The sequence below is a fragment of the Apodemus sylvaticus genome, chromosome 1 (assembly GCF_947179515.1).
Source record: "Apodemus sylvaticus chromosome 1, mApoSyl1.1, whole genome shotgun sequence".
NCBI classification, from domain to species: Eukaryota; Metazoa; Chordata; class Mammalia; order Rodentia; family Muridae; genus Apodemus; species Apodemus sylvaticus.
Genome location: NC_067472.1, coordinates 78897888 through 78911925, shown reverse-complemented (window position 1 = coordinate 78911925; position 14038 = coordinate 78897888). Strand labels below are relative to the sequence as shown.

The window sequence follows — 14038 nt, the reverse complement described above, 5'->3', positions numbered from 1 at the left end:
ACACTCTCAGGCTCAGTTCATCTTCCTTCCCATGCCACCACAGTCTCCTAGCCTCATAGGAGTAGATTTGGTAGACCTGGCTGGCCAATCAGACAGAGCCTGACAAACCTCAAATGTCCAGGCAGGCATAGTAAGATGGACACCGGACTCCAAAACAAAGCAGAATAAGGGTTCGACAAGCTGATGATCTTCCAGTCATATGCACTCACTAAAATCACTAGAACTTCAATCACATCACCCAATTAAGCATAAGTAATACTATCACTTGCCACTGATAAATCCTTCACACATTCCTTAGACAAAAAGGGAGAAGTCCTGTGGTCTGTTAGAATAACCAACAGTTTATTAAAAGCTTGCCCAAGGGCTCTGTGCCAGCCCCATAGCTGAGAGGGGCTCCCACGACTGCTCCCAGGCTCGGCAGCAGCCCTTTCCAAGGTCCTTCCCTTGTCCCCCGCCCCAGCCCTGACCCCAATTAAAAAAAAAAAAGAGAGAGACAAGACGGCACAGGACATCAGACAGCAATAGGAGAACGGTGAGACCCAGGCACCCTGACCGCAAGACCCCTGATCCTTCTGGAGGAAGGCCTCCTCCCATTCTCCTTGCTTTGGCACCAGACCTGCTTTGCCATTCCACCAGGTCTGGGGGCCCTGTTGTCCCCAGTTCATGGCCCCATCACAAGGGTTGTATAATTCTCTGAATATAATATATCTAGACCCACCCTTCCCCTCCCCTAGGGGACCAGATGAATATTTGACACTCACAGTTCCCACCTTTCATAGGTGGTGATGGAGGGAGACCCTGGCACCATGGTGGGGAGGCAGGGCTCCTGGTCAGCCTTGGGGCACCAATGCCCAAGCTGGCCTGGGGTCACTGGCCAGCCCCAAGAGGCTCATGAGATGAGGAGGTCTGATGGGGGAGCTGGAGCCAACATCCTGTGCCCACCACCACTAGGTAGGCTTCAAGCACACTGCCTGTAGGATCAGGCACCACCCACTCCCACCTTGCCCTACTCTGCTCACCACCCTGCACTTCAGGAATAGAAGTGGGAGGAGCCGTTGAGGATGTGGGAAGCAACACTAGTGCTTCGGCTCAGCGGCCCTGGCACTGCAGCAGGTGGGCCAACGTTCTCACCACTGCTGCCCCCTGACGCTGCCCGCCTTAGGGGTTGAGGACTGTTTCTTAGCAGCAGCAGAGCCCCTCCACGAGGTGTTCCACTTTGTGTTGGGGGCCCTAGCCAGTTTGGAGGCCCTGGGGGAGCCAGCAGAGCTGGCTGACGCCAAGCTGGTGGAGGCATGCCTGGCGGAGGAGGGCCATGGCTCCAATGGGCCCCTGAACGGGGAACTGGACGGGAGGGCCAGGCAGGGGCTGGGGGTGGAGCAGGATAGCCCTGGGCAGCAGCTTCAGCTGGGATGCCCCCCAGAGCCATGCTGGAGAAGCCCAGCCTCATGCTCTCAGCATCGAAGGCCTCGATCTCACGGGCCTGCCGCTCAAGCAAACTCCGGATGCGTTCCGAACGCCCTGTCTGTAGGGCCAGCAGCTCTTCTTCCACCTGGGACACCCAGAACAGGGGTGAGTCCTGGAATGGAGAGCCTTCCCTTCCTTTCCCGTCTTGGGGGGATGGGGGGTCAAAGCCTTACCCGTTGCTCCAGGAGTGCCCGCCTCAGAGCTACCCTCTGCTCCAGCTCCCTCAGCTCCCGCTCATGCTGGCTCTCTGTGCGGATCTTGATCTTGCTCTGGTAAGCATTAAGGAGCTCCAGCTCTTGCTGGAGCTGCTGCCGCAGGGCCTGAAACTCTGCCTCTTGGGTCTCGTCTAGCCGGAGCTGGAGGACAGGGAGAACAGGGTTTAGGGACCTCCTCCTCTGTCCCCTCCGTCCTCCCCTGCCCCAGTAGGCCTGGGCCCTAAGGTGGCAAGGAGCGGCAGTCTCAACCTCTATGAGAATGGAAGATGGTCATACCCTGTGGCACAGCAATTACACTTGCAGGAATCTATCCCCCAGGTATACTTGCACATGCGCTCCAAGTGCTCACGGAAGCGTTGTGATAGCAAAATGCTGGAAACAACCTAAATGTCCACCAATAAGGGATGGGTTAAATAAATCGTGGTACATCCATTCCATGAAAAATTCTATACTGTAAAAAACTGAGACATGTGATGTGGAATGATGTCCAAGAGATAGTGGGTGGAAAAGAAGTCAGAAAACTATGTAAAGTCTGATTCTATTGTGTTTTAAAAGTCCTATATAATCTTCCAAATCTACACTGGAAACTCTGCACAAGTTAATCATTACAAAATCACCTCTGAGATGTGGGACTGAGTGAGAATGGGGCCCTCTAGCTCTTTGGACTCAATGTGCATTTGAAGCAGCCCACTTCAGTGCTGGGTACAGTATTCCTAAGAGATTCTTTCCAGATTCCTGAAGTCTGAGTAAAATGATCTGAGAGCCACACTCTCTGTAATTTGCTCCCCTGCTCCCCGTTCACACAAAGTAAACTCAGGTCCAGAAAAAATTATTACAGCCAGTATTTTCTTTGGTGGTTCTTGGCAGAGCAGGCAGGGTGACTTTAAGATATTAGGAAAATAGTAAGAGAAACAAGAAAGTTTCAAGCAAAGGCCAACCTCCACAGTCTCCCTCCCAGACCCCAGGCCTCACCGCCTGTGAGCTGAGCATCTCTGAAATGGACTGGTCATACTGCTCGGCCAGGATCGCCAGCTTGCGGGTCTGTTCCTCCTTGAGCCGCTTAAGAAGGCTCTTGTGCTGAGCTTTGGGTGTGGTCTCCAGCAAGTGTGCCCGAAGAGCCTTGTATTGCCGTGTCTGGATCTTACACGTCTCCTGGAACTGCTTCTTGATCTGCAGCTCCTTTGACTGTGCAGTGAATGGATCAAGGGGAAATGGGGCAGGGGAGAAGGAGAGGAGGAGGAAGAGGAACAACGAGGGGAAAGGAAGAAAAGGAGGAAGGAGACAGAAGCAGAGACAGGGAGAGGGAGAGAAACAGAAAACATGTTAGACAGAGGGGGCGGGGGGAGCTGTACACAGACAGACATGGAGAGATGGAACTGTTGAGAGATGAGGAAAGTCTCCATGGGCAAGAGAGGTGGAGGAACAAGAGAGGTTCCGAGTACATCCAGAGTTGCATGGGATGCACAAGAAGAGACATAAAGATCTTACAGACAGGAAGCCGAGAATCTTTAGAGGGCTGAGTACACAAAAGCAGCTCTGGTCATGCAGAGAGGGAAGGAGAAAAGATCTCCCTGGGACAGAAGCATGTGATCACGCTTAGGAATATAAAGACTGAGTGAGAGACACAACATCCACGAAAGGGTGACACAGCTAAGGGCAGGCAGAGGAAAGCCCAGGTCCAGTACCTCAAGGCAGGCAGGAAGCAGCACTGGGCTGAGGAATGGGTAAGAGGTTGCCCCAGATCAGGCCACTGAAGGGAAAGGGCAGCAGAGTGGCCAGAAAAAAATCTGAGAAGTTCCGGTGGGAGCAGCTGCCCCAGTGACCAGATCCACACGTCAGCTCAACCCAACACAGTCAGCCCCAACTCCAAGCCCACAGCAATCCCGACCTCTAGTTTGTACATTCTACCTGGTCCCAACTCACCACCCTTGACTGGAGGGTCTGTGGTCCCAACCCCCAACCCTGTAGACTAATGCCTGACCCAGGTGAGAGGCGCAGTTCCAAACTGTGTAAGCAATAGGTTCACAGTAAAGGAAGGGGCAAAAAGACTAAAAGCCTTTAACCCTAAGCACTCTCTGGACAGTCCTGCAAGCAGGTGGAACTGTGAGAACAGGAAGTTCTGTGGAAGCTCCACAGGGGCTCACAGCCAGAGCTGTTTGTGCTTATGGTGCAATGAATCTATGAAGGCAAAGAGGATGAGGCTGAGGTGTGAAAGGAGTGAAGACAACGGAGATGGGGTGAAGAGGTCATGGAGCTGAGGGCCAGGGTCCAGATTCAGGGCAAACCAGGGAGGCTAAGGCGGCAGGACAAAGCAGACAGAGGCAGCCTGGGCCAAAGGTGTAGTTCCGCTCAGATATTTTATTTGTGTTTTTCTTTTTTTTCTTTTCTTTTTTTTTTTCTTTTTTGGTGGAGGGGAAGGGGACAGGTTGGAAGGGAGACAGAAAAACAAAATCAAAGAGGGAAAACCCCCATGACCTCCCTCCCTGCCACCCCTGGCCCCAGGCCTGAGCCGATGAGGATGAGGATGAGCACACACAGCAGGGGACAGCAGTCACTCAGGGACTGGGGAAAACCAGAGTGTCATCTCTGGACTCCACAGGAGAGGAGGCTGCCTGTCTAGAGATCTAGATCTGGGGCCGGGATTGGACTTGGGGAAACATACTGAGGAAGAAAGGTAGGAAGGGGAGGAGAGGCTCGGGGACTGGAGAGACTGTACTGAGTCATGGGAGATAAAGTGCTCAGTGCCCTAAAGTTGGGTGGAGGATTGGAATTGGTTACCTCCAGGGAGGCAGGGCCCTGCGGGTCTGAGTTCTCCGCCCAGCTACAGTCCCTGGTGGGAGCTGTCGGGAAGCAGAGAGCCCAAGCCGGCGCTGGCTGCGTGGTAGCAGCCGAGGGATCCGACTGGGCCGTTCACCCTTAAGCAGGCCCCAGCTGGCTAATATATGAACAGCCCAGGGGGGCAAGCAAGAAGCTAGTCTGTGGCTAGCCCGTGCTAGGCGCCAGTTCCAGCCCTTGCACAGAGCCCAAACTCTTGCTAACAGAGCTAGAGGGTGTTGAGTAGTGCGAAGATTTCCCTGACGGGGCCAAGGGACAGGTAGTCGACTTCGGAAACCATTCTTATTAGTCTTAGGGTACAGGGCAAATAGCCCCCGATCCCCCACAGCCCCACAGCCCTGTAGGGCCCGAAAGACCATGGGTGACAGGCGTAGCAAAATCCGCAACCAGAGTCGAGAGATGCCCCGACGCATCTGGGGGCCTTGCTGCCGTACCCATTTGCCCCCAGCTGCCATAGCTGCCAGAGGTAAAGCCAGGCTGGGCCAAGCTAGGAGCCAGGCAGCCCCAAGGCCCAGAGGCACACCCATAAGGCCTCTGCGCCAGCTCAGGCTAAGGACAGCCCCCAGTGCAGTGCCCTGAGCCAGGAGTAAGAACAGACTTGGGGGCAGGTGTAGAGCTGTACAAAGGAACAGGTAGGAGGCCCCCAGGCCCACTAGTCCGACCTCAAGGGCCAGCAGTGCTGCCTGCAAGCCACCTCCACCCTGAGCTGCTAGCAATGGGAGTAGCAGCAGAAGGAGTAGGGGCAGGAGGCCAGAGGAAGACCCCACTGCAAAGGAGAGGCCAGCCAGGAGGCCATGAGACAGGAGTCCAGGGATCTGGCTAGCAGGGTACTGTCTCAGATGTGATGGAGGTGGCTCTGGGGGTATATCTGGGGAAGGACAGCCATCTCCAGGGTCCCTGGGGGTTCCAATTGGAGCCCTTCCCTCCTCTTCCTCTTCCTCTTCCTCCTCTGGGACCGGAGTCAGAACTGGACCCTGGACCCAGTCAAGTTTGAACTCCACATCCACAAGGTTCCCACCCTCCTTCTCCCACAGACTCCATGCCCCAGCCTCTTCCTGGCCAACAATATTTCTCTCCTGAGATGCCAGTGATGGGACTCTAATCTCCTTCACCTCCTCAGATATATCCCAATCTTCCTCATTAACCAGACTCCTATGTTTTTGTGGGCTGGAACTAAAGGTTCCCATTTCTTCCCCCAAAATCCTCTGCTCCTCTGGCTCCAAGGTAGTCCCTTCCTTTCCCAGAATCCTTCTCTCTGGCACTGCTTCCTCCTCCTCTCCCAGCATCCTTTGGTCCAGGATTGCCTCCTGGCCAGATGAGCAGGGCTGCTCTTCACTAGGGGTGCCTGTGCTGAGTGGTCCCAGAGCCCCAGTAGCAGGGAGGCCCATGGGTAGCTGGCCTGCACGTACTTTGAGGCTCTTGGGCTGCTGGCGAACCTGGGCTGCGTGCTTCTGCCGCAACTCTTGCTCCCGTCGCTTGTTGTACTCCAGCTGGTTGCCTAGCTCTGTCTGGTGCTGAAGGCGGGTGAGTTCAGCGCGAGTGCGCTGGACAGCCTGGAGCTGCCGTAGCTCCAGCTCTCGGGTAGCCTCATGCTGCCGTAACAGCAGAGCACACTCCAAGTCCTTCTGAGTTTGTTTCTTATTCAAGTCCTAGGGCAGAAAAGAAGTAGAACTCAGGGCCCAGTGAAGGAGCCTTCTTGGTATTAAAGAATTAAGGAAACAAAATTCTTTAGCAGAGAGGAAGTGAAGAATGAGACAAGCAAGGGCATCCTATCAGGGCCCAGCGGGGACAGAAAGCAAGAAAGGAGCCAGATCAAACATCAGGAGGGCAGATGAGAAAGAAGACATTAGGAAGGCAAATGAAAGAAGAGAGGCACTGGGCCCTTGACCGTGGAGAAGGGCAGGTGGGTCAGGTCTACCTCTCGAAGCAGGTCCTGATCTAGGCTGTGCCGAGCCAGTAGCATCTTGCGCTTGTATTGGCGACATTGAAGCTCGAAGTACTGGCGTTGCCTCCGCAGCAGCCCTGCCTCCTCTTCGGCCTGGCACTGTTGCAACTGCTCCTTCTGCCTCAACAGCCACTCAGCCTTTTCTCGTTTGGGTGTGCTCGGGTTCTCCTGGAGCTCCTGGCAGGGCAGTGGGGGAGTAGTCAGTGCCTGCCACCGTCTTGCCTACCTGCTGGCCCTGGTTCACCCAAGGAGTTCTGGCCAAACCTCTTTCAACTGCTCCTTCCGAAGCTTATAGGTTCTCTTCTGCGCCTCCAGCAGAGCAGCCAGCTCCTTCTTCTGCTGCCCCAGGATGTGCTGCTGGAACTTCCGCTCCTCAGCCTGAGCAGCTCGAGCTTCCTTCTCACCAATGGCCTGGTGCCTCCGGGCCAGCTTCTCAGCCTCAGTCCCAAAGCCAGCCCGCTGTGCCTCCAGCTCCCGCTGCAACCGCCCACTGTGCTCCTCACGTTCACCCCTCAGACGGGACTCCAGGGCCAGCAGCTGCTTCTGGTGCTGACGCCGCATCCGCTTGTAGCCACTTAGTTGCTCCCGCAGGGCCGAGTCCTGCTCATGCTCCTGGATCTGACGGCTGACCTAGGATAGAAGAAAGGATAAACAGTGAGACTCAGCCCTAGCTCCATTTTACTCACATAGATATGGTGACGAACAAGGTTCTCAGACTCATGGTTTCATTGTTATTTTTTGTTTTCTTTTGTTTTGTTTTTTGAATTTGGTTTTTTCGAGACAGGGTTTCTCTGTGTAGCCCTGGCTGTCCTGGAACTCACTCTGTAGACCAGGCTGGCCTCAAACTCAGAAATTCGCCTGCCTCTGTCTCCCAGAGAGCTGGGATTACAGGCGTGCGCCACCACCGCCCGGCTGGTTTCATTGTTATTAATGGTCTTCTTCACACTTAAACTCTCTGGATCTACTTCCTCAACTGAATAACTATCTACATCATGGGTTGGGGTAGCACACTGGGGTGATAAAAGGTGGTAAGCACAGGTCCTGGTGCAAACACAGAAACAATTTAGATTAGTGCAGAAGAAAGAATAGGATGCTTCTGGGCTCAGACTCCAGGCTCTGCCCGTTATTATCGCTTAATCTCAAGCAAGTTAACTTCTCAAACTACCAAGTCTCTCATCTGTTACATGGGCCAACACCTCTGCATAGCTAAGTGGGAGTGCTGGCTAGCATCCTCCCTTCAGCAAATACTTCTGAGGGTCACCCATCACGCTCCAGGTACTAAGCTAGGATCTGGGTTCTAACATGTTAGACCAAGACCACTGAGGACTTCTGGTCCCATTTCAACTGTTTTATCAGTGGCTCTTAAGTGACATAGGTTGCCAAGGCCCAGGAAAACCAAATCTCTCTGTATAGTCAGACAAATCAGCAACAGTAGCTCAAGAGTGATCCTTGCAATCCACCCCAGTCACAAAAGCTTAAAGAACACATCAGACTTGCCCAGTGGCACCAAAGAGATTACTGGTACTCAAATGCAGTCAAAACTGGTATCTGACCTCATGGCTTATCAAGAGCATGGTCAGAAAGCTATGTTTTACAGAAACCTGAACTTGCTGGCCATGGTACCACATTCCCAGAAATTCTAGGACTCAAGAGAAGAAGGATTACAAAGGCTGATTTACTTAACAAGAATCCATCTCAATAAGCAAATAACCCCTTTTTTCATGAATTGAGAAACATAAATTTTAGAAGACTAAGATCCTATTTACAGGAATAGAAGCCCACCCATGGGTACTGAGCAAGTGTGTTGGACAACAGCCTTTCCAAGTCATAGTAGCCTCAACTCCTTTTTAAATTATTTTAATTCACTTTACATCCTGATCACAGCCTCCTCCTCTCTTCCCAGTTCTACCAGTTCCACCCTTACAAGTGAGAGAGCTGGAAAGATTAAACATGAGCATGTGTGTGACTGATAAGTCACTGACGTGGGGCAGACCCCTGAGCTCTACTCCTGCACTCTGAAGCACTGCATCTAGCTAACCTACACACTGCCGCCGCACCGCCACAGCACAGGAGACGAGCCAGACTATCCAGGCATGAAAAGCACCTGACCAGCCAGAGTTCAGGAAGGTCTCCACATAGTTATTTCGACAAGGAAGCAAACAGTTTGCCAGACTGGGAATACCCAGATTAGGTAGTGTGACTAAGACAGTCTGCTTGGAGAATGGAGCCAGCAAAGACAGCAGCGAAGTGAGGGTAGAATCTAGCCTTAAATCATGTGCCACAGAGAAAGTAACTGCTGGACTTCTGTCTGATGTACCAAGTAAAAGGGAAAGAACAACTATCATGAAGCTGAGTGAAGATGGCCACACTTACCAGGGAGGCAGTACGAATGGTAGCAAAGTGGTCTCGGTTGCGGCAATAAGCTCTGCGGCGGGCCGAAGAGGAGGTGGAGGTGGGAGGGGCTGCAGGTGGTTGGAGTGGACCTGGGGTCATCTCTGGCTGGTAGGGATCATCATATAGGTTGTCTGAGCCCTAGAAAAAGGAAAGAAGGAAGGGATGCCAACGGACCTGAAGGGACCTAAGGAAACTCCTTCAGCCCGAGAGGAGGAGCAGATGCACTGAAGAACAGGGACCTGGCCAGTTCCCAAGCAGATCAGCTCAGGCCTGGCCTCGTGTCCCCTAAGCTGCTGGGGTGACCCGCATACCGGCAGCCGGTGGATGATGGAGCTGTGGGAAGTGACTGTGTGCTCCCCTTCCTGCATCATGGCCATCTCTCGGGATTCAGGGCCTTCTTCTTCCTCCTCTTCTTCCTCTTCCTCCTCCTCCTCTTCCTCCTCTTCATTATCGGAGGCATCTGCTAGGCTGTTGACTGAGCTGCTTTGGCTGGAGGCGCTGATGGACATGCTGGGCACTGAATGGCTACTCTCTAGACTGGTCAGTGTCCCTGCTCGGTGCATGTAAGGTTCTGCTTCCTGTGAACAGGGTGTGAGCTGTTGGGCAGGGAAAGGGAAGGAAAGGATATGGAGTAGCACAAGGAGAGAAGGTGAAGACAGATGGGGAACGAGGGCCAAGCCCTTCTGAGGTGGGGGGTGTCAGGTTAAGTTAGGTCACCTCCTCTTCCTCTGGGGCCTCAGCACCAGGGCCATTGGGTGCCTCTTGGAATAGTATCTTCTTCATCTTTCGGTATTGCAGGTTATCCAGTTCCCGTACAGCATCCTTGGTCCTCTGGATCAGGTCCATGATGACTGTAGGTGGCCGCTCCCGGAGCACAAAGCGGTGCTAGGTAAACAGAACACCTGAGATCTGCTGTCAGTTCTCCCTCAGCCCCTCTAGATTCCATCCCTTTCAGCATCTCCTAACCAAGGCCCCTGCCCACTACAGCTGCATGTTCACCCTTGTCTTATCTTTCTTCCCACAGGAACCGTTTTTGCTATCCAGACAGTGTCATTTCTCCAGGCATTGTTGAAGGCAAGATATTCAGGAGATCTAGATGCCAATCCAGCTTTGGTTACCAAAGGCAAGTACCTTTGGATGAACCATGAGACCTCTTCAGGCCGTCAAAAGTTATCCTTTAAAACCCAGCCATCTGTTCATACTAACTAGGGCTTCTTAAGACACAATGGGTCTGAGAAGGGAATGAGGCTCCAGAAGATTGGAAAACTTAAAAACATCTAAGGGAAATCATACATTTATGGTCTGTGACTAAGAAAAATGTGAAAACTAATTATCACTTAAATTAAGACAACGTGGCAGATAAAATCTAGCAGGACATGGGTATCAGGGCCTGGGGCAGAACAGCTACAGAAAGCTTCCTGGATGAAGAACTGGGATTCACTGATCTGAGCTTTCTATGGTTCTACCAGCCACAAGTTCTAGAACACTAAATGTGCTCACCTTCAAAAGAACCTCTGAGGTTGGTCTGTCTTGAGGGATTTTTTGAAGACAGGAGTCAACAAAATTCCGGAAGTACTCAGACCTGATATCCGAAAAAGTTAAGAGACAGGAGAGGGCATGAACCAGGCAGCCAGATCCCATGACCTAACTCTTTGGCTCAGGAAACCCAGTCCTCACCAGTGTCCTGACTGGAGAGCAGGAGATTCATTCTGTGCAATGTGGTATAAGGCACTCATTGCATTCATGTTAAACAGTGGTGGCTTCCGCTCCGCTACAGAGAGGACAAAGAAAGGGGAAAAGATGATCAGAAACTAGATGGGAACTCAAAACAGCTTGGATTCAAATCCCATCTCCCTGGCTTTCTTCCTGTTTGACCTTGAGCAATTACTGATCCTGCTGCATCTTAATTTCCTCTCAATAAAATGTAATGTTCATTTTATCTGCTGCACATAGGCAGAGTAAGGACTAAAAAACACAGCAAAAAAGGCGTAAAGAAGCACACAGTTATCAGCCAAATTAATATGTATGAGGCCAAATAAGAGCAAAACCTATACAGTGTAGGAAAGAGAAACAAAAAAACATGTACTGTGTTCAAGAAAGTTCTAGTCTAACGTTAACTGAACAAGTAGCATTGGGGAGAACTCAGTGCAGCTTAGCTGCTGAATGCTGGCTTAGCATACACCAGCCTCTAGATTTCATCCCCCAAACCACCAAAACAAAATGCAACTAACGCCAAGGTAAAATTTCTAATTGTGGTAAGTGGACGACAGATAACCGGCTAGGAGCATAAGAAGAGGTCTTTTCGGAAGGGCATTACTAGATGGGCTTTAAGTGGCAAGCCAGGAGCTCCTTGTAGTCCAGACAAATGTTTTGTTGTTTATCACCGAAATAATGATTTAATTACCAACAATTACAAGAATGTAAATTTCTAGTTTTTCTTTAAAGATTAGATATGGTAAAAGGAGCTGGGACTCGACATCAGTGGTCCTTTATAAGGACAGAGACTTCCAGGTTGCCCTGGCTTCCCTCAGCACTGTTCCACTGACACAGTACTGGCTGCCATTTCTAATCAGGCTTTCCAGTAATGGAGAACTAGTTCTGTGTATCTACATCTCTACAAAATCTAGGAATACAATAGGCAGCTCTTCTCTGTGATCTGTTCCACACATTTCACCACCTGCCTGGTCATGGCCTCAAATGGCAAATGCAGTATATGTGGAAACGAAGGGCAAGAAGACAACCAACTCTCCTTTGGCAGGCACAGGACACAACACAAGCCAAGGCAAGAAAGTGGGGGAGCTCTTAACATGTTCCACATGTGCAGAGCCCAGGAAAGAAAAGAGGAACCAGGGACTCAGGCTGATTTAAGGAAGCTAGGGACAGTTCTAGTTTAGGAGGCAACAGAGAGCCACAGAGGACTCTGAGCAGGGAGTAAAACGACTGCACTAGCTTGGGCAGACCTCTCTGGCATCAGTACATCTGAGAGACGATAAAGAAGAAACTAGTTGTCAGGTATAGTGGTACACTTGGGAGGCAGAGACAGGCGGATCTCTGAGCTCACAGCTAGCCTGGTCTACAGAGTGAGTTCCAGGACAGCCAGGGCTACATAGAGAAAAAGAATCCTTGTCTCAGGGATGTTGGGGGTGGGGGGTAGACTGGCAGAGGAAAGATCTCTGCAGGAAGCAGTCAGTCTGAACTACTCTTTTCTTGGGCAACTACTTCATGCTTGGTATTGTCTTACCCCATTAGACAACTGCTTCAGTAGTCCAGATTGGCAAAGAGCACCAACATAGCTCTAAGACCTCAGGTACTCATTTGAGCCTGACTTTTAGGACCTTTCAACTTATTCCTCTGTATTATACATGTAGTTCCAAAAGCTAGTCTCAGGCTTGCCCTGACCTATACATTTCTGCAATGCTGCTTTCTGTCTAGAATGTTCTACCCTGCATCTTTCTAGCAGATCTTGGTCTTGCAAGTTTATTTAAACATCTCTATCACACATAGGGCTTCCTTAGCCCCCGACAAGATGAAGTTTTTTTTATCTCTGTACCACTGTACTCCAGTGATAGAAAACACATGTAGCTTCCCCTGCTCGAATGTACTTTTAATGAGGGTAGGAACTTTACCCCTATACCCCCAGAACCTAGCATGCTGGGCACTAAAAGTAGATTTAGAATGCAGGTAATAGACAAAAAGCAAGAACTGCTATAATAATATCTTTAGGTGTAAGAATTGGCGGGGGAGCCAGGCGGTGGTGGTGCACGCCTGTAATCCCAGCACTCTGGGAGGCAGAGGCAGGCGGATTTCTGAGTTCGAGGCCAGCCTGCTCTACAGTGAGTTCCAGGACAGCCAGGGCTACACAGAAAAACCCTGTCTTGAAAAAAAAAAAATCCAAAATCCAAAAAACAAAAAACAAAAAACAAAAACAGACAAACAAAAAGAATTGGTGGGGGAGACCTCACATGGTGGCACACACCTTTAAACTCAGAACTCAGGAGGCAGAGGCAGTCAGATCTCTGAGTTCAAGGCCAGTCTAGACTACGTCCTGGGTTCCAGGACAGACAGAGAAACCCTGTCTGGAAAAACAAAACAAAAGAAAATGCAGGGTTTGACAGTTGCTTGTATGAAAGCTCCAGAATAGTCAAAATGGACAGGGACCTAGAGGCCTCGGGTCTGTGAGATGGGAGTGGAGAATAAGCTGAGGAGGTAGAGAGGACATCCTCACCTAGCTCAATACAGGTTATCCCCAAGGACCAGACATCCACTTTGCCATCATACTGTCCCTCATCCATGGCTAGGATCACCTCTGGAGCCATCCTGGGAAGACAACAGAAAAGAATGACTAACACTGAACCCAGATCCTACACTTCTTATTTCCAATATTTTGGGAATCTCTCCACCTACCACCTCTTCTACTCACCAGTATGGAGTGCCCACAAAAGAGTTGGCAGGTGCCATGATAGATGCGGAGCCAAAGTCCCCCAGTTTTACCAAGCCTGGTTCTGACAGCAAGATGTTTCCAGCCTTCACATCTCTGACAGAGGAAAAGTGCAGAGATGAGAAATGCATCTCAGAAAAGATGGGGTGGGAGTGGGCCTGGGAGGGGGTAGCAGAACCCAAGACAATCAGAGCTCAACAAAAAATGAGGACTGGTATACAAAGTATCCTATTCTCAGCCACAGTTGGTACCATCATACCTATGGATCATGTTGTGTGAGTGTAGATATGCCAGGCCCTGAAGCGCCCCATGGGTCACAGCAGCAATCTCTACCTCCTGTAGGGGCTTCTTATGCACTGTGAAAGGAAGCAAAATAACAAACTGAGGGACCACGGGGGGTGGAATAAGCTCCTTTTCCTATGGCTTTCTTGTTCATCTTCCTTATCCCCGCGTTCAGATTTACCTACCTTCTAGAAGATCAGATGCTGAGCCCAGGCAATACTCCATCACCAACTAAGAAAGGGTCAAGTGTTAGAGATCACCAGACTCTGGCCACCCCGAGCCCAGCTCCCTTGAGCAAAATCTCAAAACAGAACTTTCTTGTTTATCTTCCACTGAGGCAATGCCAAAAGGGTGACAGAGAAGAAGGGCAGCTAGAGGAAACAAGAGGTGGTGGGAGTGTCTCCGGATTCAAGCCCCTACCCCCCCAAACATTCCAAGACGCCTACCATTGTTCCCATCTGGACC

General features: G+C 51.1%; 1 protein-coding gene across 6 annotated transcripts in view; it reads right to left on the bottom strand.

Moving 5' to 3' along the window:
• Positions 1–320: 320 nt before the first annotated feature.
• The window catches only part of Taok2 (TAO kinase 2), a 20173-nt gene continuing 6455 nt past the window's right edge, over positions 321–14038 (bottom strand). For 2 of the 6 annotated variants that reach the window (XM_052198718.1, XM_052198715.1), the window contains exons 5-16: positions 13759–13804; positions 13551–13647; positions 13274–13387; positions 13079–13170; positions 10531–10624; positions 10354–10435; positions 9571–9738; positions 9165–9449; positions 8833–8991; positions 6724–7089; positions 6433–6636; positions 4018–6163 (exon numbers count right to left, since the gene is read on the bottom strand). In XM_052198718.1, the coding sequence (XP_052054678.1) occupies positions 4454–6163; positions 6433–6636; positions 6724–7089; positions 8833–8991; positions 9165–9449; positions 9571–9738; positions 10354–10435; positions 10531–10624; positions 13079–13170; positions 13274–13387; positions 13551–13647; positions 13759–13804 (3417 nt within the window). In that variant the 3' untranslated portion in view covers positions 4018–4453. Of the gene's footprint in view, positions 1550–1637; positions 1821–1955; positions 2063–2651; positions 2865–4017; positions 6164–6432; positions 6637–6723; positions 7090–8832; positions 8992–9164; positions 9450–9570; positions 9739–10353; positions 10436–10530; positions 10625–13078; positions 13171–13273; positions 13388–13550; positions 13648–13758; positions 13805–14038 lie in introns of those variants that run through there. The other 4 variants (XM_052198733.1, XM_052198743.1, XM_052198750.1 and 1 more) reach the window with 4 other exon arrangements.